The following is a 24,259-nucleotide window of genomic DNA, read 5'->3' on the forward strand; positions in this document are numbered from 1 at the left end:
TAAAAAACAAAGAGATGCAGTCCAGGACACATTTGGTTCTCTGGGCTGCAAGAGGCATGACTTTTGAAATACTGCAAAGATCTTTTAATGCACATTTACATTTACAGTGTGCTTGTGTGAGCCAAGAAATCTGCCTTGAGTCCTAACAGTGATATTTAAATATCTCATTACTGAGAGAGACAGGCAGAGAAGATCTTTCTGGAGCCTCATAGAGAGAATGAGGCAACAGTGGTGCCGAGGCTGAAATGAGCACCACCATTCATCTGACTGAGAAAACTGAAGGAGAAAATGATTTCAATAATTGATCACATTTACCAAGTGAATGTTCAGTGCATCCTTTAAAAAGCCTCACAACTGGTTAATGATGCTTACCTATGCTCAGCTGTATTTACTGTGTGTGTGAATTTGTCCTTGCCCAGAGCTCACAGCCAGAATTTAAGGCACTGGCACGGTCTGCTCTGCTGCCCATGCTTTGCCCAGTGGCTTTCCACAAGCTCAGGGATGTCCAGCTAAGCCAGAACGTGCCAGACCTGTAGAGCCTGCTTGGTAGTGCTGATGTGGACGTGCACCATCCAGCCTCCCTGCACACAAATTACTTCAACGCTCTTTTTTTTTTTTTTTTTTTTTTTTTTAATGCCTGGCGAAGCTTCCAGATAGAAGAAAACATAGAAAAACTTACCTTGCTTCGATAGTGGTTGTTTCTGGCATGTGGCTTTTAGGCATGTGTGAAACCATGTAACAGCAATTGCTTATGGAAAACGGGAGGGGAGAATTTAAATGCAGATTCACCTAAATATAATCTTTTAAAGCAGAATGYCTTTTGCTATGCATTAGAAAGTATTTTTTCTTCCATTTTTTTTTTTTCACGGTCTTGTTTCACTTTTAAGGAAGGGGGTAAATCACAATCAGTGGCACATTCTTAACAGGGGAGTTGTATGGCATCCTGTTCTCTCACAGGCTGAGCCTTCATGGCACCGTGGGTCTCATTCAGGCTGCCGTGTCAGCGCCCAGGTGACCATTGCTTTATCCACAGTGACATCTATCGGTAAAAGCGATCTGCAAAMAGCCCCTTTTTCTATTACAAGGCTTTCAGAGTGCCTGCTCTCCTATCTTTAGCGTTTTTATTTTCCCTACATTTCAGCACTCGGTTGGTTGTTCATAGTCAGTTCAGAATTTTAGATTACTTAATAKAGCTTAGCCTGCTACCATATTTTCTAACCCAATACCCCCCTTCTCAATCAATCATTTTTCTATTTCCAACAGCAACACCAGTTGTTTAATATATCAGCTATATCATCAGCAACACCAGTTTATTTAAGAAATCATAAACTATAAAAGAAGTTGAAGCTTTGACAGGACAGAAGGAAAGCAGAAACCAAGAAAAAAAACTCTCTGAAAAAACATCAGGAATGACTGGATTATTTTTTTTTCCTCAAAATCACTCAAGTGCTGCTAAAAAAAAAGAGAAATATTGAGACAACATTTCTGCCTGTTGTTCATACAGCTGTAGAAAGGAAGAGAACTGGAAGCAAAGTGTTGACATTAAAACACCTGATATTTCATTAAACATGTTTACAAATCAGAGACAGAAAAATAATTAAATCAGATCTTCTCAAAAATATAGATTTCTACCTGTTGCATGTAACCTATAAAATTTTCATCTGAAAAATTAATTTGGCAGGAGTAGTTACAAATTATTTATATTTATCTACCCAAGAATGTGGGTGATATTTGACAAAAAGAAACAGACACAGGAATTGACTGTGCAGCACATCAGTTCTGTTAGGTAGAGGCAGAGAATCTTTGTTTTCACCTGACAACCCAGGACTCTTCTGTCAGAGACACTCCCTGTCCTCAAACTCCACTGCACTGGAGAAGAGAYATAGATCACAAATGTTTCACCACAGTGAAAACTTGTACTTGGCATAAAAGATGGAGAGGTTGACAGAAGTAGGAARCAAAACACAACTTTAGAAACATTTTCATTTCAGCTTTTCAGCATTATCTCCAGTCTCACAAAAACAGCAGACACACAGAAAAGGCCCTCTATCACTGAGTCAGGTACTTCACAAATAAAATATGGAAATAACAGTATCTAAGAGATTAAATCACACACCAAATCTTTGTACTTCGCATGTGTAACTAGAAAGCAAGATCAGATTGGGTGGGAGAACAACAAAATGTAACAGCTACGTCAGAAGTTAGATGCAGTCTTTCTAGCAGCAGAGTGATAAGGGAGATTGTCACTATGCTTATTTAGACTAATTAACAGATAGTAAAAGACAGAAGCCACATCTCTGGAGCAAGAYCCCTCTGGCATTCATACCTTCATGCTGAGCTTACAACCTGAAGGTGCTCCAAGTCTCTGAATTATTTGCACCTTTTAATATCTGAAGATTTATCTCTAGTAATTTGCTCCTTTCTTATTTAAAGCTATAAGAATCTAAATCAAATTTTTCCTTTCCATTAAGTTTATAAGAACTGTATAACAAATATATGTTATTTGTATGCCATATCTCACTTTTTTTTCTGTGAAGTTATTTTGAAATTTTTTAACTGATGACTCAGGTTTTTCCCATCAAATTGATTCTTAGAATTCCTTTAGGTTCCAGTTCATGTCGGAAGCAACTGAGAGACAAATCTCTAAAGSAGCAGAGAAWACATAGGTGCAYAGCARCTGGGTGTATGGCATCAAACAGACATCTGCTGTATTTTTGGCCCACTATACTCCGAATGGAAAGACAGCTACGTCTCAGGCTTTTTCTTTGACAAAAAGAAAATTCTCCACTGATGTTAAACATGTGCAACATTAAAAACACCACAAGAATAACTGGCAATAAGCATAGCTGAGCACACTGCTTCCCTCCTGTGCCAAAAACAGCAGAGCTGACCCCAGGGCTCTACTGGTTTATTTAATTTTGAGAATAGGTTTATGGATGATCAACCTTCCAGCAGTCCACAATTCTTGACAGCACTATTTTCAGCAAATACACTTTATGTGGTTTTGGTCACTGAGCATTTCATTCTTCTTAATATAAAGGCTCCAAGTGTGTCAGAGGGTTAAGAGTTGATCAAAGAGACCTGCAGCTGCAGGGGGAGTGTGGGGTGATGACATATTTCAGCCTCGTTTGCGGTATAGTACAACATGAAGTTCACATTTGAGATCAAATTCTCTGGTTGAGAATTGAGTAGTCTGAGACTCAGTGTAGCTTGGGCATAGAGGAATCAGTGACTGAGGTGCAAGCAAGAGCTCAGAGGTGAGACTGTGTCCATATTCTCACTTTACAGTTTCAGCAGATGGATAACCTGAGAAGCTGTTCCCAAAGGATTTCAGGAACTGAGCATTTCTAATCTTTTTTGGATGTCACCACTTTCAGCTAGGCTAATCTAACGTGAACATAGCATCTCCATATAAGGGGAATTGCTTTGCATGATGACTTCTAAAACTTATTAGCGTAACTATAAAAATAGTCAATAGTTCAAAAATGCACTATCWGAAACTTGTAGAATTGATTGCATGTCTTACCACTGCCAAAACTATTTTATTGGAACATAAGAACATGATACTAATACTACACTGCCCAAATACAGACTGCAAATGATGGGTGACAATTTTTTCAGGACCTAAAGTTGCAGGTGCTAGTTATAAAACTAAAGCCTTCTCTGTGAAACTTTAAGCTCTTCAACAGAAAATACAAGACACATTCATAAAATCCATTTTTTTATTTTGACAAAATCCTTAAAAATATAAAAACACTGGATCAACTCTACTGTTTACAATATGTAAAAATTATGTAAAACTTCTGTTTACAATATGAAKCAGTAGCCTTATTCTTTTCTCTTCTGAGGCAAACAAACTTTGTATCCTTCCTGCAATCCATAAACATTTTCTCACATTTTGTAACTACTCATATAACAGGAAAACATACAAGATCCAATCCTAAGTCTAAAAGAGGGTGTGAAAACATACAACATACTCCTGCTTTTCTTTTCAGTGCTGCTAAAAGCCTTTTATTTTTCCAATGGCCTATTTGTGCTCTTTTCTTCAGAAAATATTCAAAATACATTGGGAGGCCTTGCAGGATATAATAGCTACATTTTGGGGAGAAAAAAACAAGTAAGTCCACTTACCTTAAACTAAGACAAAATACTTATATCTCTACATCTAATTTATTGTTATAAAAAAGAATATAAATTGAATCCTGATTGTGATTTCCCTCATGTTTGTCCATTTAAGATCAAACAACCCACTGAGGTAAAAGGCAGAGGATATAAAAACCTATAAAAAAAAGTTTCCAGGAAAGCAGTCATGGAAGATTAATTGGTCAGAAGTACTACAGAGATTGGTGTTACTTGCTGCCAGTAAAACCTCTAGCTGCCTGTTGCAGGTATCCCTGGAGTTCACTATGTAGTTTTTGCYGTTTGAGAGTAAATATAATTCTATCCTAAACTACATCCTATGGTAAGTTCATAGAAATAATAAAAATATTTGGTGTAAAAAAACCCAATCTATTCAGATAACAAAAGCTCCTGAGAGAAACATAGGCTCAAGTCAACTCACAAAGACAGATATTTCAACATATTGCTATTGAGGGCTGAGATTTTTATTAGATGTTGACTTGATTCTGATTTCTTTGGCTTACTCTGACTATTCTCTTTGGTGTTGGAATATAAGTGCAAATACTGAAGTTCAACTATGACAGCAGAACATCAGCAACTACCTTGAGACATTCTATACCTGAGTAGTGCTGTGCTCCACAGCAAGATGAGAGGTATTCACATTGCAGCATGCAACAATCTAGAGCATAATTGTTCCTTCCTCATGATTTTAAATGGGAAAAGTCTGATGTTATGTGGATATAGTGTCATAGTCCTTTATTGTCACCAAATGCAATGAACTGCATTTAAGTACAAACAGGTCCCCTCTATGCCCTTCCAGTTTTCAGGTTTCAGGATAATTTCATCTCATCACACTGTGAAGTTCAGGAATACTTAATCCACCTGACATGATCTTGCAATATACAAAATCCCTACTATTTGTTTTTAAAAAACCCATAAATCAATACATATTACTGCTACAAAGCATCCAGAATAACAGGATCACATAAATATCTGTTTTATTTAAATGCTGTTAGTCATTACTGCTTTTTATAAGAAAGAACGCATGGTATTGCAAAAGTAAGCAATGAAATTACACCCCCTTGGAATACTTTTTTCTTGGAGAATTGCAGTGTGGGGTTTATATAGAAGCTAAATGTTATGTTAGAGACCAAAAGACTGTCAGTAATACCAGGGATCCTGTTCAGTAATTTGGTGGCAAGATCTGGGCACCTCCTTCACATTTGACCCTCATGATTAGCAGTGACCTCTATGCATGCAATGCTGGTGGCTCAGTGCTTCCAAGCCAATGCACTCAAACCCAGTCAGACCTGTTAAAATCTATGAACCCATGACAACTCCAGGCATACTTGTCTGTGAGAAATGACTGCAGGGTAGCCACTAATAAAACAACAACTATTTGTTAAAACAACCCACGAAAAAAAATTAAAATCACAAAGTATAGTAACTATTAAAATTGATTCAGCCTTTGGTTTCAGAGGGAGACTACTCTGGCTTTACTCCTTTAATTCCTTCTGACTTCTCGTCCCCTTAGGGGCTGGGGAGGCCGGAAGTTTCTCAGCAAGTAGCAGGCAACTTCATCCTCAGCAGTGCTCAGGAGGCTGCGGAATTTGGCCAGCTGTAACCAGAAGAGATATAAGGTTCAGCAGAAAGCCCTCATGTTGATGCTAATGAAAAAATATGTAAATATTAAAGACACTTKTCACTTTTTTCCACCTGAGAGAATAGAAGTGTATTTTATTAAAGCATATGGGGAATGGCAATTTCACTATTTCTATCCTTGTAAACGAAAAAGGATGACTACTGAGAAACATCCCCAAATACATGTCAACAGGTGTATAAGGATTACTTGTTTCCTTTATTCACACTGGCTTCCATAGCCTGATCTAAACCAGGGAGTGGGTTATATTTTTTTAGCTGGATTTCAYGGTTTGGAGATTCTTAAATGCTTTTTGCAAAAAAATAAGATTATATTTTTTATCATAAAATCATTCTGTGTATATTTCCTTGTTCAAAGAGTATATTCACAATTAACCTGGAATTGCAGGTGTGGTGCTACAGAAAGCTTCTGCAATTAGCCCTTACTCAAACCAGGGGAGATTTCAAATTCTTCCCTTGTGAAGACACAGGACAAGCTATTATTCCTAATTCAGCATATGCTGATCTCAGCAGAAACCCCTATCAGAGGTCCATGTCTAAACCCTGGGAAATCCAAGCCTGACTTCTGACCTAAGTTCAGAATTTTGTTTCATTTCTACTATTTCCAGTATTTACTATTCCTATATATCACCTTGCTTCCCTTCTAGGTTATCAAAGGTAGGACAGCACAAAAACCACTMCAATATAATAGAGCATTTGAAATATTGTATGGCACATTGCATCATAATGGCATTAAGAGCAAAGAACATAAATTCTATCTTGCTTCACCCCATCTAAAGCTAACATTTGTAATTCAGACCCTTATAAGTGTCTAAAAACTTAAAAGCTATTTTAAATTTCTTTCCACCTGAAAAATGCAACCAAAAGCCAGTAGTAAACTCTMAAGCCTTAAAGAAATACAAACCTTAAAGAAATACAAAGGAATAAAATTAAATGGTAGAACAGTATCAGTCATGGTGTTGACTAATCAGTCAAAATGGTGGACATTACTGGAAAAAAAACAATTCAGCTACGTGCATGTTTATAATAATATAGCATATTTCTACTTCAATATATGARATATAGCTAAAGTCTATGAAAAATGTCTAATAAAGAATCACTATACTTGACACTTTCCCAGACCAGGTCCTCTGAATGTATTACACATGGCTGTTTGTATACAGCATTTCACATTCTAAAATGTATTAATTACAGATTTGCCCAGATAAGAAGCTTTTAACCTGAACAATGGCTTGTCTTTGGAAAGTTTATGGAAACTCAACACAAGTTTTCAATCCTACACATATTGGAGAGTGCCTTACAAAGCCAGATTGAGGGGARTGAGGAAGAGAYATGGACACACACATTGAGCAAATAYATGACTTCAAATCAATTACAAACAGAATTTGAGGTTTCCTAACAAGSAACCCATTCAGGGAACATTTTGAACAAAGACTGAAGTAACTTTCTGCTGAGTATGTGCTCTCTACTCAGAAAAACTTYACACCCAAGAGGACCAGCCCGCTGGGTGTCACTGCTGCCAAGTTAAGATACAGCATGAAGCTTTAACGAGAAATGTAAATAAGACTTTTATGTAGTATCGAAGTTTTCCTGAGACAGCTCAGCATAACACCAACTTACTACTTGWATTCACATCTCACAATTCTATTATATTCATCAAGTTTTACATATTTGGAATGCAAGACAAAATTTACTTTTCATTTCAAAATTTACTTTTATCTGCCAGATAAAAATGCCAAAGACAAAGTTTGAGCAGGATATGCAAATAATTAAATCAAATGGAATTCTGGAATTTCTAACCATCACCATATTTTGCCTTTTGAAAATCTTATAAGGTATGCAATGCCAAGGTCTGCAAAAMCCCATAATTTTGAGTGACATTTACATAAGCAACATTTCTATAGCAGCAAAAAATCAAAGAATACCTGTTCAGAACAAACAGTTATGGGCTCTCTCARAATAATCCAGATGACACTCTCAAGAAGAGGGGGAACAGTGAGGGAGCCAAAGTAAGTCCAGTAGTCCAGGGACTTGGGAAGCAGACAGCTAGGATCAAAGTTTGTGAATAGTGCTTTTTTCCCCTGGAAAGAAATAAAAGAAAAATAAATACCAGGGCAATATTATTTAAAAGCAAGAGGCCAAGGTCAGTCATGCCTAAGGAGGTAGAGCTTTTTCCACTAYAAGGTGGGCTGGCAGCATCTTGAGTGAAGACAGGACCTCCTCATCAGTGCCCTTCTGATGAAGTCTCACCTCTGTGGCAGTTTTGCTGTGCCTTTCCTTGATGCCAGCAGGATACTGTCAAAGGTGCCATGGTAGCACAGGCTCCCCAACTTACAGATGGCCATGACAAGTTACAGATGGCCATGGAAGTTGTGGGGAGAGAAGATGTTAGACTTTCAGTGTGGTGTCTATGGGGCTGCCAGTGTAACCCTACAAGTTACTGCCACTTGTTTTCCTCCCCACCCACTCTTCCCAAGAGGTACTACTGCTTCTCCCTGTACCAGATAACAGGCCAGAGATGTCCTTCTGAACCATCATGTGAGAGGCTCACATAAACAATAGGTTATTTCTCACACATAAACAATAGGTTATTTCTCACCCTGTACCTCAGTAAAGCAGGAGAGGAAGTCTTTCCCTCATTTTTTCCATAATTTTCAATGAAGTATGTTTTTCCCCTGTAACTAGCCTCATAGCAACAGATTTATCAGACACTGGGTTCTGTGAGGAATTAGCCTTTTCCTCTGATCTTTTACTGTGCAAAAATTACTTTTTGTCTACTTAGTTTTCAACCTAAATAGAATGCACATATTAAATCGTGTATTGATTGCTAGGGATTAGGAAACATGAAGGTGCAGGGAGTAGCAGACAGGCTTCAAAAATTTTTCAAAAACCACACCAGAACAACAAAAGCAACCACCAATATTCGTATTCTTTTGGAATACTTGTTCACCTTGATTCTGATGGTGTCCAAGCGGTCAGTAATCTTCTTCAGYTGAGGGTTGCATTCACCAATCTATTGACACCAAACAAAAAAGAAACACTGGAGTTCCAGAGAATAATAAAAAAAAATAATAAAAAGCAAATGCATAATGAAACTGCCTTATATAACTGTACCAAAGGACTGTAAGAGCTGATGCCTTTTTGAGAACAAGCCTTTGACTAGCTGGTCCTTAAAAATAATACTGGTCATAAAGAAGATCCACTCCTTTGCTGATAGTATTTTGGCTACTCATAGTAATTATTTCAGCAACAAAAGAATTACAAACTTTTCACTACAGGGAAATATGAATAATTTGTTTTTCATGTTTTGAAATGTGGGCTATTAAAAGTTACAGACTAACATCAGAAACTTAAATTGCTTGTACCATTGAAAACACTGTTCTTATGTAAGAACATTCCAAACAAAATTTGTGTGCTAAGAAATCCGGTGACACTTCCCTTGAGTCACTGAAATGCAAAATGACAAGACAGAAYTGCTGAATTGCTGAAGCAGTTCTTTGTAACTGCTGCATGGAATGGCTCTCTGACTGTGCCAGCACCAGTAACAGCTGTTCTCAGGAGATTGTGTCAGCCACCAGAAACCACAGATTTTACCAAAGCCCTGTCTTTTGCCATAGATTGTGTGAATTCCCCATCTGCTTCTTCAAACAGAAGTCAATGAAGCTGTTGCATGAATTTAATCTTAGAACAGGTAGAGAAGACAAAAAGATATAAAATAATTATTAGGAAATTCTCCAGTTTGTTTTCACATTGTTGTTAATGTTACTGTTATTGTTATTATTATTATTATTTTCTAGAAGAAACTATCAGCCCAGAAGCAAGCCATTAAAGAAACTTTGAAATCAAGCTGTYCCCCTAAAGGAACTTGCTAGTCAAGAACAAGTTATTGGGACACATAYAGGAGCAGCTGAATTAAGTTCCACATCTAATGTTGTATGGGAGTGCAGACTAGGAAAACTGAAGTGTTTGACTGTCTTGAAATATCTATTAATCTGGTATTTTTATTCTTAAAGGAAGCACACCACTCTATATTGGCAGCTAAACACTATGAAGGAGATAAGTATAAAGCAATAAGTATAACAACTCTTCAGCAATAATTACAACAATCATTAYCTCTATGGGCTTATAATGCAGATGTATTATAAGGGCTGAAGCAGACTCTTCTTACCTTCAGAAATACAGCCATGACTGCTAATCCATCTGGCTGAGAAGCTGCCTCAACAAAACTGGAATACTTCTCTGAGTTCCAATGGACCACATGAAGCTGAAAAGCAAGAGACACAGACAGCATCAACTCTCGCTGAACTCGAGTGGCAAATGAATATTACAACTGTACTGGATTTGATATTCTACTTCACTCTTTTGTATGCAGAACCATTCACTATTCTAAATGCAGGTATTTAATGAAATCAGTAAATATGTAGTTCACACTAATGGCAAAAGCATTTTCAGTGGCTGGGATTATTCAAAATTTAGCAGCAATAAGAACACCACAGTGCCTTGTCAAATTGCTGTTGGGTCCCCAGATTTTGAACTGAGAAGTTCAGACAAGAAAGCCAATGGTTATATAATGAAAGGTTTTAAATCTGTTTTTAGTACAGCTGATTTTAAAAAGTGATTGAAATTCATGAGGATGTCATTAGTATTTTACTCCTCTTTTTCTTTAATCAAGCTTTCAGCAACATTAATCAGCCACATAAATAGCTAGAAAACAGGCAAATACATTAAACTTGCAATGACCCCTTTTCCCTTGTTTAGCTGAAGGCAAGATCAGCATTTYAGTTTTGACACTTTTCAAATGTCATTTTCTATGACTACCAGTAGCGATGCTCTCACAAGCAGCTTGATTATCTCAGGTTTGAGCATCTATGTTTCCAATATGCATTATTCTGGAAATACCGTGTCATATTTGCCTAAGAGGCTTAAAGACACTACCCAAACATGTGGAAGGAGGAAAAGCCTGTGATGTCTACTTCCATGCCACCTAAGTCCCTCCTGCTAAACCAGGTTTCCTAATTCCTGACCACACTTTATGATSGGAGCTCCTGGTTCCCAGGAAGTGCCAGGATGTCCCAGCCTTGAGCAGTGGTCTGACTGCCAAACTGGAGGGAACACACTCACACAGCACTTAAGTCTAAGTAATTCACAAACATTAATTACTTTCACAAATCCCCAATGGATTAGTGAATCTTATTACATATAGTTTTCAGATAAAGATGCTCAGAAGCAGAACACAAGATTGGCTTTTCTAAAATTGGTGACCATCTTTTCAGATTTTGGACTTTAAGAATGCTGAAAAGMAGCTCCAATGAATTTCATAAATTGGGATGAACCCATGAAAAAGAGGCTTCATTTTGGAATTCAGCACCTATGAGACAAGTAAAATAAGAACAATTTAGGAAAGCTGAAACTTCCTTTAAAGGATTTCTATGTGAAGCAACATAGCTGCAAGGTTGAAATAGGGATCTAGGAGTATGAAGATTTTAAATATCAATCCTTGCCTAACATCTATGAGTTTCAATTTTCCATATCTGTAAAATGGAACTTTGACTTGGTCTTACTTGAGATCAATGTTTATTAAGCATTTGGGGTCTAAAGTGCTGAAGAAAGTAAGGAAACCCACTGTAGTCAATAATAATTCATGTAGGTCCACAACGACACACATGCTGGCTCACAGCTTTAGAAATCCTTGAAGGAAACTTGCAAAGAATATTATAAACTAAACAAGGAGGAAAACATGGTCCACTAAACCTTCCTCAAGTTCATTAATATCCTGGAGCTCGGAGTGTCAGCACAGCCTCCCATTTTAAGTTCACAGACCTACATTGAACAACTTTTAATTACATTGTTACATACACAAAAAGGAAACAGATACTCTTAGTGAGAAATTACTTTTATTGTGAATTTGGAAAAAAAAAGAAAAAAACAGCCACCAAAACCAACCCACTGAACAACAAAAAGGGTAATTCCCACTGCTACCAAAAGCCTACTCCCACTCCCTCTTAGTTTTGCCAAAAAAAACCCAAAAAGATAATCCTCCAATAAACAAAACCCCCAGACAAACAGAGYGTGAAACACTTTTGGGTACAGACCCGTTCTCAATGGCTTGTGACTTCTCTTTAAGGAATATATCCCGTCTTACCACCACTCTGTCACTGCAGCTTGTGAAGAGACCTTGATCAGACTGTATGCTGTCACAAAGAATGGAGCCATGGATCCCTTCCGCTTCCCAGTGGGCTTAGGTGCCAAACCTTGAAATCTTCTTTACCTGYACATTAACTCTTCAATTCAGTCGATGTCTTTTCTTGAAATCTTGCATATTTTCCTTACAAAGGTGAGCACTGAAACCATCTTCATGTCTGYTTCTTAGGTATTTTCTTTTGTGTGAACAATATTCAGAAGCCTTGGTTTTAATTCTTAGTTTCTTATCCCAAAGCCAAAGTGACATCAAGAGAGCTTCTTGTGGAYGGTTACGCAACCAACAGGTAACAGAAAGGCTTTTAGACTGGCTAGAAATTCAGAGATATTTGCTCCTTCCACTTGGTTTCTTAGATGGAAAACAGATAAATTTTCTCAGCTAGAAATTTGGGTTTGGTACTTAATGGTTTTAAAGCACCTCTATTAATTCTTTATATTCCATCTCACCTGGWTCCTGTGGAAAACATAAGCCTTTAAACACTGCAAATGTCACTTTTCCCCATTACTGTTAGAAAACTGATCTTTTTTCCTGATCAGTATCTCTTATAGCATTTCCAGCAAAATTTGATCACACCACAGTGCATACATTACATTTTTTTCTTCTGTAGCATTATCCCTTTYGTCAATTTATTTTTACACTTTTTACTCCTTTTTAACCCCAGAAACCTCTGAAACTGGTTTTAAAGATCTCACTCTCATCAAAATATTTCATGTTACTTCCATTTGCAAAGAGGAATCTCATACTGACTACTTTTCCCTGCAGATTAGTGAAATGCACCAAAGGAGACAGAGCAGGAGTGAACACTCAATGCCAGAGCAGATGGTGCACTGTTCCCTGTGGCACAGCACCTCAACTGAAACACAGTACCCCACAGCTAGTAGGCATCCCACAGATTTTAAAGTGTGGTTTTCAGTCATAAGCACCACATTGCCAAGCACACCACAAAATGCAACATTCCTGAGTCTTGCATAAACTTTACACTACACAGGCCCCAAATCCAATAATTCTGTGGTTTGTCACCGAAGATGACTTTTTGAAAATGTTCTCCAAGGAAGAGACAATGAAWAGTTTAAAATAACTGTTGAACATTAGGTCTTGCTCTTATCAAGCTCTTGTCTTCTGTACTCCTTTTTTTAATCCTCTCCAAAGCTTTCAAATAGGTTCTCCTTTGAGAAAGGACCAAACATGCAACACTTCAGGAAGACCGCTTGTCTTTTGATAAAATGAGGGGAAGATGAAAAGCAGGAAGAGGACGGGCAACATTATTCTTGCAATGGAATACTAGTCACAAGCTTAGCAGTACAGATGACCCCACACAAAGCCTTACCTCTGCCGCATACTTCATCCCATCCACCATGTGCTCAGAGCCGGCTTCATCATTGGATCCCCAGTGGAAGTGAACCTGGCGCAGCCTGTAGGTCCCACTGAGTGGCCCCCCAGTCAGCACTGGAAACCCAAGCAGAGGGAAAGACATCACTGAGAGAATGGGAGTCTCTACCCATATCCTCTAACCTCACACCAGACTTCAGTCTTCAGACAGTCCTCTGCTCCTGYTTATAAGCTGTCTCAGAAGGCTTCCCATTTCTTGCAAGTACTACAGAAAAAACCCTCATCTGTTGAGGATATGACTACGAAAACGGCATTTATGGGGAGATTAGAGGGTTATAGCCCACTAAAGGGTATACTGTTATTACCAAGGTTGTCTTGCTATGGGTTGGGTATTTCTCAGTAAATGGGAAAATACCTTTTTTTTTGGAACATTCATGGGTTTCCTCTCTTGATTATACTCAAAAGAATCACTAAGAAWTTAAGCTCAAAATATTGGTTTTATGCATAAGGAGCAGGGTCATAAAAATGTAATGTCAGCAGAATTTCTTTTCCTCTTTGAAATTTGGAGGAAAATAGTGGGAGCTTAACAAATGTTCAGGTCTCTTTCCTTCATTTGCAACTAGATCCACTTATATCAGACTGAAGTCTGAGAAAAAGGAGTTTATATTAACCTAAACRAAATTAAATACAATACAATGCTACATAGGCATTGTACAACTGCAATATTACTGACAATTAGCCAGGGCTGGAAGGCACGTCCTATAAGGAGCAGCTAAGTACTTTTGATCTGTCTAGTTTGGAAAAAGGAGGCTGAGGGTTGTCCTCATGGCTCTCTACAACTTCTGTGGAAGGGAAGCAGAAAGGGAGCTGCTGGTTTCTTCTCTCAAGTATCCAGTGATAGGACTCGTGGGTAAGGCTCAAAGCTGTGCCAGTGAAGGTTTAAACTGGAATCTAGGAAGCATCTCTTTATCACGAAGGCCAAACACTGGAACAAGCTTCCTGGAGAGTGGTCAAAGCCCCAAGCTTATCAGTTTAAGAGGCATTTGTACAATGCCCTTACCAACATGCTCTAACCTTTTCTTTACCCTGAATTCCTCAGGCAGTCAGACAAGATGATCATTGCAGGTCCCTTCCAACTGAAAGAGTTTACTTTATTCTATTCTAGTCTGTTCTGTTCTATTTCTGTTCTGTTCTAATTCTATTCAAACTAACATGTGCATGGGTGGGCTTTTCACAGTTTTGCTTTTGCAAATGCTCATAATTTTCTCGTCAGACTTAGAATCAAAATATATCTGCACAGGGAATTGAATGTGAATCACATTCAGAAAGATTGCTTATTAATTGCAAAACAAATCACTCCACTCTCCTMGCYCCATACGTCCTCTGAGMGTTTGGGAATCAGTCTGGAATAGTTTAATGGCTCATTATAGAAATTTTTAGTGGAAATGAGGGGAGATTGAACCAGATTTTTTTTTAATTAAGAGCAATAGGGAGGACAATAGCAATTTTTTTCTCTCTTCTASGTTTAGTCCAAAACCTAAACTTCCTTAGGAACAAAATAGACCAAAGAAAGATGGCAGAAGAATTTTTAAATTGCCTGTCTGCTAACACAAGTAGCTGGGATAATGAAAAGCAACTGGGATTGTTTAATCTATGTGGAAAAATTTAAGTTCCTTAAAGCTTTGACTCAAAAACATGCATTTACACAGCCTATAAGCTTAGCAAACAGAGATGGGACAGCGACACATTTAAATTCTTTSTTTTAAGGACTGTAAGCATGGAGGAAAATGATCCTGGAAACGCATAAAGGTTGGCATTCTAACTGGCTGAGGAAAAGCCATTATGTAGAAATGCACCAGCATGCAGCACTTCTGTTGAAAATGTGGAAAACGGCCTGTTGATGTATTTGTGAAACATCTTTCCTTCCAACAGTAATTAAGGAATAGGGTAGTCAGAAGATTTTAAGGCAAATATCAGGATCTCAAATTTTGAAAAATGCTGGAAGATCGATAGAACAATTTCAAAGAATGGAGCTAATGTGTTACCAAAGAGCATAAACAGACTTACTCAAACAGTTACGACTTGACAGCCTAGTTCCAATGTTGACCAAAATGAAGAAATAGTTCATATGGAAGTCAATTAATTATTCATTAAAAGATGCTAATGCATTTAGTATCAATTAATTTCTTTTTTTTTTCATGAAACCAACACATGGCAGGAGTTCTTACTTCACAGGGGTCCCCCAGAAGCCAAATTTGGGCCCTAGAAAATTCAGTATTTTTTGAGCAATGACCTGAAAGAAAACAAAAACATGACTGATAAAGTTTGTCAGTGACAAATATTAGGGAAAATTGTGAATTACTTAGTTTATGATGTGGATTGAACAATCTGGTCCACAGAAGACATGGAGTCTTCTGAAGGAGACTGGGGATTCTATCTGTTAATTATCTGATCAACATCTGTCAGTGCTTTGCCATGATTTGAACTATATCCTTGGAGATATGGCCTGAGGAAAGCAGTAAGAGGAGGATCACATTACCATTGCTTTGGTACTAGGGGAAGCCCACAGAGACACTATGTTCAGGCTCTATCACCTCAYGGAGTTAAGAGAGTGGAAGAGGTTCTTGGTGTATTCATTACCTTTTTTTCTTTTGTGAGGGTAATTAACAATTAGAACAACTTACCAAAGGCTGTGGTAGGTTCATCATCGTTGGAAAATTTGAAATCAAGATTGCATATTTTTCTAAGAGATGTGCTTTAGTTCACCAGCGTCTACTAGGCTCGAAGCAGAGATTAATTCTGCGAAGTTCCGTGGCATCTGACACAAGGTCAGACYGGTCACTGATGGTCAGCTGGTGGCTTTCAGGCAACATCCAATGTTGACAGAAAATTTAAAACTAAGACWGTTCAGGAAACAAAAACATGATGGTGTCTCCATCTATGTCTCTCCCTCTTGCCACAGTGAGCTAATAAGTTCTCAGGACTAATGRACATCATCATCAAAATTTAGTCCCTCTCTGGCTCTGATCTTTGTGAAAGCATCATGTGATCCTGGATTCTCAGTTAAGCCTCACACAGCCACAAAATTATTTTATTGCTTGAGGATTCTGCATTCCTATGTCTTGAAGGGGAGATATGCTGGCTTGCCCAAAATCCAAGAGGTCTTAAGGATGAAGACGCGAATATAACAAAGACTAGGCTAAACCAGAGAACTTCTAAATAAGAATTATTGCATGCAAAAAGGGAAGTTGCATACTCCTGGAAAAGACTGGGGCGATAATACTTTTCAGAGAAGAAAAGGGATTACTTGGGATCTATTTCATTCATTCTGGATTGGCTCTTATTTGACACAAGAAGTCCAGGTATAGGTTGTAAAAAGGGGAAGAACTTATAACCAAACCTTCAGCTAAATTCAGATAAGAGATTTGAGCGATTCGGTTGGAATGAACCTGTAATGAAACATAAAGGATTCATCTGCAGTGACAGAGAGCGGCACTTGAAAAATTATACACAACATTGTTCAAAGAGGGGGCTGGCACGATCCAGCTCGTTGGGGTGGATCAAACCACTCCTGTGACTAGGGAATCCCAGCACTTTCGGAGAAACACAACCTCGAACTGGCATCCAAATATGTTCCCACACTGTAACATGCTGGAAGACAGGGAAAAAAGGAATCTCTCATCCAGAGGAGCAAAGCCTTACTGTTTATAAGAAGTTCATACTCAGCAGTGAGACATGTCCATGCTGTAGGCATTCTATTTAGGAACTGCTGGAGGAAGTCASAGTGCCGCAGTAAAGGAACAAACCTGATTTGTTGACGGTGTCATCAAACTCCACACTGCTGGAGTGCCCGTTGTTAAGGATGATTTTAGCAGAAGCTGGATCATAACTGGGCTTTAGAGGACGGAGGGAGGGATCATACTTGGTTTCCTCAGTTTTGATGTCAATGGGTGACTGACGGTCTCCATTAGCAACAGGAAAAACCTCCTTCCAGTGGGCAGGCCCTGCAACACATTGGAGGAGAAGTCTAAATTGTTAACAGCACYCTCATTCTTATGAAAGAAAACTCTGCTCGAATTGTCCTATATTGCATATTTTAAATTCAAAAAGGATGCAACAGGAAAACACAGATCAAAATATTCAACTAGTTTTGCTGCATCATATTGCAACAGCAGCTCTCAGGATCCCTTCATGTACCCTGCACGTACCTTTAAACAAGACCACATGCAGTATGTAGATACTTAATTATTCCCAGTTAAGACCCAACTATGCACAATACACATATAACAAATGCTCATTAAAATCAGGCACCCTGTATCCAACAGGTACCATGCCCTAATACATTTTTGACCTRACATTTTTGCCTAATATATCTCACTATGTCTTTAAGAATTACCTCTTTTCTGGGCAAATGCCCCCAATAGGGATTTTTTTTATACCTTAGTAATTTGCTGCAAAAGACCTGAGAACACATCTTCTACTGATCACTGTGAATGAGATGGGGAGATGTCAAAAAAGGTGATTGGTGATGTCAAAAAATGCTGAGTGGTTCTTGGAGCCTGATGCCAGTGCCTGGAACCCAAGCACTGCCGCACCTCCAATCACCTTCTCCCACTCTACTAACTGTGCACACCAGCTGTCACAACAAAGAGAGAATGTCACTTTCTAATCATGAAGTGTCCATGTACACAGGCACACATACACAAGCACTAGTGTAGCACTACAAAATCAAAGAACAGGAACACTCAGAACCGTGGTGCCTGCATGAGGCTTGGATTTCTACTACCTCCTGCTGATGAGAGTAGATCTTCCAGTCACAGATGCAGCACCATTTGCCAGAYTTAGGTGGAAATTATAGAATTATAGAAGCTGTTAATCAATACTAGTGATCTCAACCTTCCTTGCTCCAAGCAGGCTAAGACAAACATCAGCTGAAAAGCTAATAAATCAATAATATGGATATGAGAAAATGGCATAKGTCACCCTAAAATAATAAGAAAAGCTTAATTGATGTGTGAGTTATCTGTTACTTACTAAACATCAGAGACTTCCCAATAAGAATATATGTGCCATTATTTAATCATATTTGGATGAGGGTAAAAAAAGAAAGAACAGTAAGTTGCCTGGGGAATGTATGCTATGAAGTAAACACAGAAAACAAGGTTTAAGAYGGAAAGGAGGGGAAAATAAAGGGAGAGAAGAAAGAAAAAAGAGAAAGGTGAAAGGTGAAAGTCTTCAGGGCAAACAATCTTTCAGAATTAAGAAAAGCCAGCATTTGTTTTTCCTCCAGGCTTATAATGGGTAAGAAGCATAATAAATCAATTTAGAGAGACTGGATATAAGATTATATGAGCATCAGAACCTGGTTTTATAAAATCTGCATCACTGGAAATCCTCATAACTAACACCTTATACAGAAGATAACTGACCTCAGTGTAAAAATTGGGTTTGGGTCTTTCTAGATGGCTTAGCACTTAAACAAGATGATAAAAAATTAGGAAAACGTATGATGCAGTGGTTAATAGCCTAACATCAAAAGCTGTTAGATATATTTCTTTCCTCAACTTCAATAGAAGTGAACATAGCTCAGAAACTCACAGGTGCTAAAAGCACCCAGGCACCCTGGCAGTAAATCAGGGAGGGAAGCGCCCACAGCGCCGTGGGGCCACAGCTTCAACAGCACCTGGGCAGAGAATGTTTCTCCTCCGAGAAGCACTGAAAAATAGGAGTGAGAAAAACTTATAAAGAACAGCCTAAGACTTAAGCCTCAGAACAAAGACAAAGGACTTCAGTCATGATTTGTTAAAAAGTACTTTTGTTAATTATTTCATTATCTAAACTAAATTAACTTAATTAGTTTCCAAGGCAGAAGCTAAAACTGTTCAAACTTAAATCTTTTCACAAATGGTTATTAAAGCTATTCAATACTCTAATTACATTCATTYTAGAAGATAATTTTAATTGYRTTKGGAACCTAATACCCTGCAGTTAAASATGCAATGCASAATTTTATTTGTAAGAAGCACCACTCCATAATTTATAGCTCACCACCCTGATTTGAGATGCTTAGAAAAAGCTTATTGCTACTTAATTTTAATGTTTCTAATATTCTTTAACTGAGAAAAGGTAAAAATACATTTATGTGCTTAATTACTTGGTCCTCTTGATCTGTCTCAGAAAAAAAATGCAGTTATTTGCATTAAATAATATGGATGACTTGCATCCTGACCCTACCCCAATACAAACTTTGTACATGACTGCTGTAAAAAAAGTCGTTACAGTTGGAAGAGATGTTCAAATGCATGTCATACAATCTAATTTAAGCCAGWGGGATCACCAGGGTGAAAATCCCTTCTGAATTCAGATGTGATTTAGATGCCTCTATATTAAAATAATGTACACTTCAGTTTTCTAAGTACGTACTTTTTAAGACATATCCAGGGAGTGTAGCTCTGAGTCACYTCCCTTCATTTTTACATTTACTGAATGAAAGTGATTAATATACCAATTTTTGAACTTATGAAATCCTCCCCTGTTGTTGGGAAAATGTTCTGTTGCTAGAGGCAATTTTCTAGTAGCTCTTAACAATCAAAGCCATTGTGACTAAGATTTATCACAAAAAAACCTGCACCATCTGCTCTGAAGATTTTGTGTCTTTCTTTTGGACATAGCGTTACCAAAGGCAATGGCCTTTGACACTTTTAGGTCATACTATCGCTGTATATACCACTCACCAGCCTTGCACACATCCAGTTCATGAAACAGATCTCAAAATAAAGGYAGGTAGGAATTTTCCAGGTAAATGAACTCACTATAGCACCTCACAGTGTTGTGTTATTATCTAGGTGAAGCTAAAGATTACAAATTTCATCAACAGGATAACTTGAGACAAGTCCAGTCAAGACACCACAGGGTACAGTTGAGYTCCTGTGAGTTTCTATAGGTGCATAAATGGAGGTTGTACAGGTGAAACAGGGTTTTGGAGGTTTTTTTTTTTTGACAGTTTGTTATTCTATGAAGAAAATTCATTATTTTAGTATGGTCTGATCTTGACAGGATCACATCATTTATTKCTAAAGAGAATTCACAGTTTATCAGAGTGCTTAAATTTATAGTTAGGTTTGCAAGTAATCTGGTTGCATATTAGGTTACAGTAAGACTACTCAATTAAAAGCAAACAAAAATTCATAATAAGTAAAATTAAGCACCTTTTTAAAAGCAAATATCAAAATTATGCAATTATTCTCAGAAAGAAAAAATGTCTAAGGAGTTAGGGCTGGACTGAGGTATCTTAAAGGTGTTTTGCAATGTAAATGATTCGATAATTCTACGAATTAACATCCCTTTTATTTATAAAATGCCTCAGTGTTACAGTAGTAAGTAGATAAAGAATAATTTTTGCAGTAATAGACAATACAGGTAAATAATTTCCATATATTTCATTAAGCAAATAGTAAATTGAGGGCAATTGATTTSCCACTRTGGTYCCTTCCAATCTTACTCATTATGTGATTCGCCTTTTAAATAAAGCAATTCCCCCGGAAATGAAAAAGGACTGAAGGGGTGAGAACATTCTCCTCCTGACAGGAACCTTGAGAGGCAACAAAAAGCATGCATGATGCCACACTGAAGCCAGTTTTCAAGATTTCAGTATTATGCCTCCACAGATAAGCAACATCAAAACTGAGGTACAAAAAGTGTCTAGGCAGCAAAGGCCAGGGTTTTCATAGAAATAAAATAATACCTCAGTGTATTTCAGAAATACATGCATYGAAGTAACCAAGAACTTCTGCATTAGGTTTGCATGRCAGGTAGCAGGGAGGCTGCAGRTGTGGCTTCTGTGAGAAGCRGMTGAAGCCTTCCCATGTCCAATAGGGCTGATGCCAGCTKGCTCCAGAACAAACCCACTTCTGGACAAGGCTAAGGCCCATCAGGGCCAGGCTAGCACCTCTGGGATAACRGGTTTAAGAAGGGGGRAAAGTTACTATGCAACAGCAGTYRAAAGACRGGAGTGAGAMTATGTSAAAGAAACAACTCTGCAGACCCCAAGAGGAGGTGGAGGGTGTGTTCCAGGAGCCAGRGCAGAGATTCCCTGCACCATGGTGAAAACCACGGTGAGGCAACTGTGRCCTGCAGCCCATGGAGGTCCACACTGGAGCAGAGATCCACCTTCAGCCCATGGTGGGTCACAACTGGAGACAGTGGAKGTGTCTTGAAGGAAGCTGTGACCTCATGGATAGCCTGTGCTGGAGCAGGACCCCATGGAAAGCCAAAGCTGCAGCAGGTTTGCTGGCAGTAATTGGGGCCCGTGGGGAATCCACACTGGAGCAGTTYGTGAAGAACTGCAGCCTGTGGGAAGCACTCACATTGGAGAGGTTCATGGAGGGCTGTCTGCTGTGGAAGGGATCCCACAGTGGAGCAGACACAGAGTGTGAGGAGTCCTCCCACTGAGGAGAAGGGAGAGGCAGAGGCAACATGTGAACTGACTGCAGCTGCTGAAGGAGCTGCATAGAGAAAATAAGGAGTGAAGTTGCCCTGGGAGACAGTGAGGGYTGGACGGAAGGTGTTTTAAAGATTATATTTCATTTTCTCATTACCCTACTCTGATTTGATAAGCAACAAATAAAACTAATTTCCCCAAGTCAAGTCTGTTTTGTCTGTGAAGGTGACTGGTGAGCGATCTCTCCCTGTCCTTATCCTGACCCATGTGTCTTTCAGTCTTTCTCCCCCTGCCCAGCTGAGGAGGGGAGTGATACAGTGGCTTTGGTGGGCACCTGATGTCCAGCCRAGGTCAATCCTCAAAACTTTTAATTCTGTACATAACAGTGAGCYCATGTCCTTAAACACAGATATTCCACATATGCAGACATGTATGTTTTAATATCTGACAGTTTACTTTACGCACATAATGATTTATGTTGCGACYGTTACAAGTAACAAATGCAGAATCCAGAGTGAACAGAGACGTCTTTTCAACTCYTCAGGCAGTCAACCATAATACACAACTACACCAGATTTAATTATTTTCACTTTGTTTCTGTCTCAGTCGTAAAACGTAATCTTAGTTTCAGGAAAACTTTTTCAGAGATATGAAGGACAATATAAGTTTTCAAGAACCAGAGCAATTTCCTTCATCTGCTACTCAGTCACACAAGAAACAAGAAAATCAATAAAATAAATGCATTAAAAGAAAAAAAGCTGAGAAATAAAACTGATGCTAGGGAAGAGCACTGAAGAGTTCAATATCCATGGTTCCCTCCTTTAGCCTCCTGTGAAAGGTCTGTGAAAGGACTCATGAGGAACTATGCACCCCACCACTCTGCGGGGCTCCAAAAATGGAGTGAAAGGCAAATCCCCACCTCAAATATGCTACCAGACAATCAGTCAAGAGAGTTTTATAGAAGAAATGGGGCCTCAAGCAAGGTCCAGGGCCACCCCAACAGAAATTCTGGTGGCCTCCCCTCTCTAGAAGTTGAGAATAGCAAACAAGAAGAGATATGATAAGGGAGGGAAAGTGGGTGTCTTATCTAGACGGTGCAGGTGAAGCGCAAAGCATGGAAACCTATGGAGAAAAAAAAATTGAAAAACAAGAACCATTTACGTCTTCAGGGGAGGGGTAGGGTAGACTGCACAACAGCAGATAACACACCCAATCATTGCAACATCCCTGTGATCCACCACCACCCAGTTTTTCAGGAAAAGTGCATCCATTCAGAAAAGATGGAACAAGAGAGCCAGGAAAGAAAGGTAGTACTTGCACGAACAGTATTCTAAAGTCTAAATAATAATATACACAAAGCATATTCTTACAGGCATTAGTATATGCAAATATATAGCTGTCTCCCTTTAGTGCCACAGTGTTTTATTTCTCTATGTACAAACAATATAAGTTATTCCATGYATTTTATCAGAGCTGAGCCCACAATTTACAAAACCACTTTCATTTCTACTTGCATGACTTGTGAGACCGTCTGCACACAGGAGCAGCGTTTGCATGACTTAAAATGCAAAACAGAGCAAAGTCTTTAAGCCTGCTGATGAACCCATCTGGGGACTTCAAAGACCGACAAGATGAAGGAAACTATGGAACTACTAAAACCCAAAAGCACCTCCTCTTAGGTGCATAGTTAAACATTCAAATAACGCAGTCAAGTTACTAGGATTTCCCACCGCGAACAGAAGCAGAACACAGCTGTAATCAGAAAGGCACTGCTGGTACAGCAGCTCCGATCAGTGTGACTGTCTACCACGCACTCGATCTGTGCACGCAAATGTTCAGCTAAACGAGAGAACGAATCCCAGCGGGGAACGCGACAGACCGACCCAGAGCCAAACCCGGCGCTGCTTTGCCGGCGATGCCGCACRCACGGACACCTCTCACAGCCGCCTGCTTTGCAGAATGCCGAGACACAAATCTGCTCGCTCTCACGCTATAAAGCATTTCAGCTCATCCAGCTCTCCCGTGGGAGCGGGAGTTGCCGAGGCCAGCGGCGGGATGTGCTCCCCGCGGGACCCCGACGGGTTCCGTTCCCTACCGTTGTGCTCGTCGTATCCCCAGTGCAGCATGGCTCTGCTCTCCTGCCGGCACGGCACGGACGGGACGGGACGGGACAGGATGGGATGGGACGGGCTGGGGCGGGAGAGGCGGCTGCGCCCGATTTGAAGGCGACGGGCGGCGACGCCCCGATCCTGGGGCGCTGATAAGGAGCGTGCAGCGCTCCGGCCCCCCGGGCTGGCCGTGCCTGTTGTCGCCCCAAGCCCTTCGCCGCCCATCCGTCCCCAGCACCGTCGGGGCGGCCCGGGGAAGGCAGTGCCATTTCTCGAGGACCCGCTCCAACACAGGAAAGGTGCTGCCCTCCGCCAGCCCCCKTGCTGAAGGAAAGACGGGAACGTCCATTGCTTGGGGTCACCAAGCTTGGGGTCCGCCACTCCAGAAAGTAAAGGGAAATGCGC

General features: G+C 39.4%; 1 protein-coding gene across 3 annotated transcripts; it reads right to left on the reverse strand.

Moving 5' to 3' along the window:
- Positions 1–3,722: 3,722 nt before the first annotated feature.
- LOC130576436 (carbonic anhydrase 13-like) lies at positions 3,723–23,941 on the reverse strand. Of its 3 annotated transcripts, none has more exons than XM_057371113.1 (7): positions 23,842–23,941; positions 17,113–17,310; positions 13,305–13,423; positions 9,947–10,042; positions 8,729–8,791; positions 7,704–7,859; positions 3,723–5,737 (listed from the first exon to the last, which is right to left on the reverse strand). In XM_057371113.1, the coding sequence occupies exons 1-7, from the start codon at positions 23,870–23,872 to the stop codon at positions 5,624–5,626; spliced, it is 777 nt and encodes a 258-aa protein (XP_057227096.1). In that variant the 5' UTR covers positions 23,873–23,941; the 3' UTR covers positions 3,723–5,623. The 3 variants fall into 3 exon arrangements, with proteins under 3 accessions (XP_057227096.1, XP_057227098.1, XP_057227097.1); XM_057371115.1 differs by lacking the exons at positions 17,113–17,310; positions 23,842–23,941 and adding exons at positions 15,374–15,599; positions 15,991–17,084; XM_057371114.1 differs by lacking the exons at positions 17,113–17,310; positions 23,842–23,941 and adding an exon at positions 15,374–17,084.
- Positions 23,942–24,259: the final 318 nt, after the last annotated feature.

Source organism: Malurus melanocephalus, unplaced genomic scaffold (assembly GCF_030028575.1).
Source record: "Malurus melanocephalus ecotype Western Australia unplaced genomic scaffold, MMel_1.1 scaffold_141, whole genome shotgun sequence".
Taxonomy (NCBI): Eukaryota; Metazoa; Chordata; class Aves; order Passeriformes; family Maluridae; genus Malurus; species Malurus melanocephalus.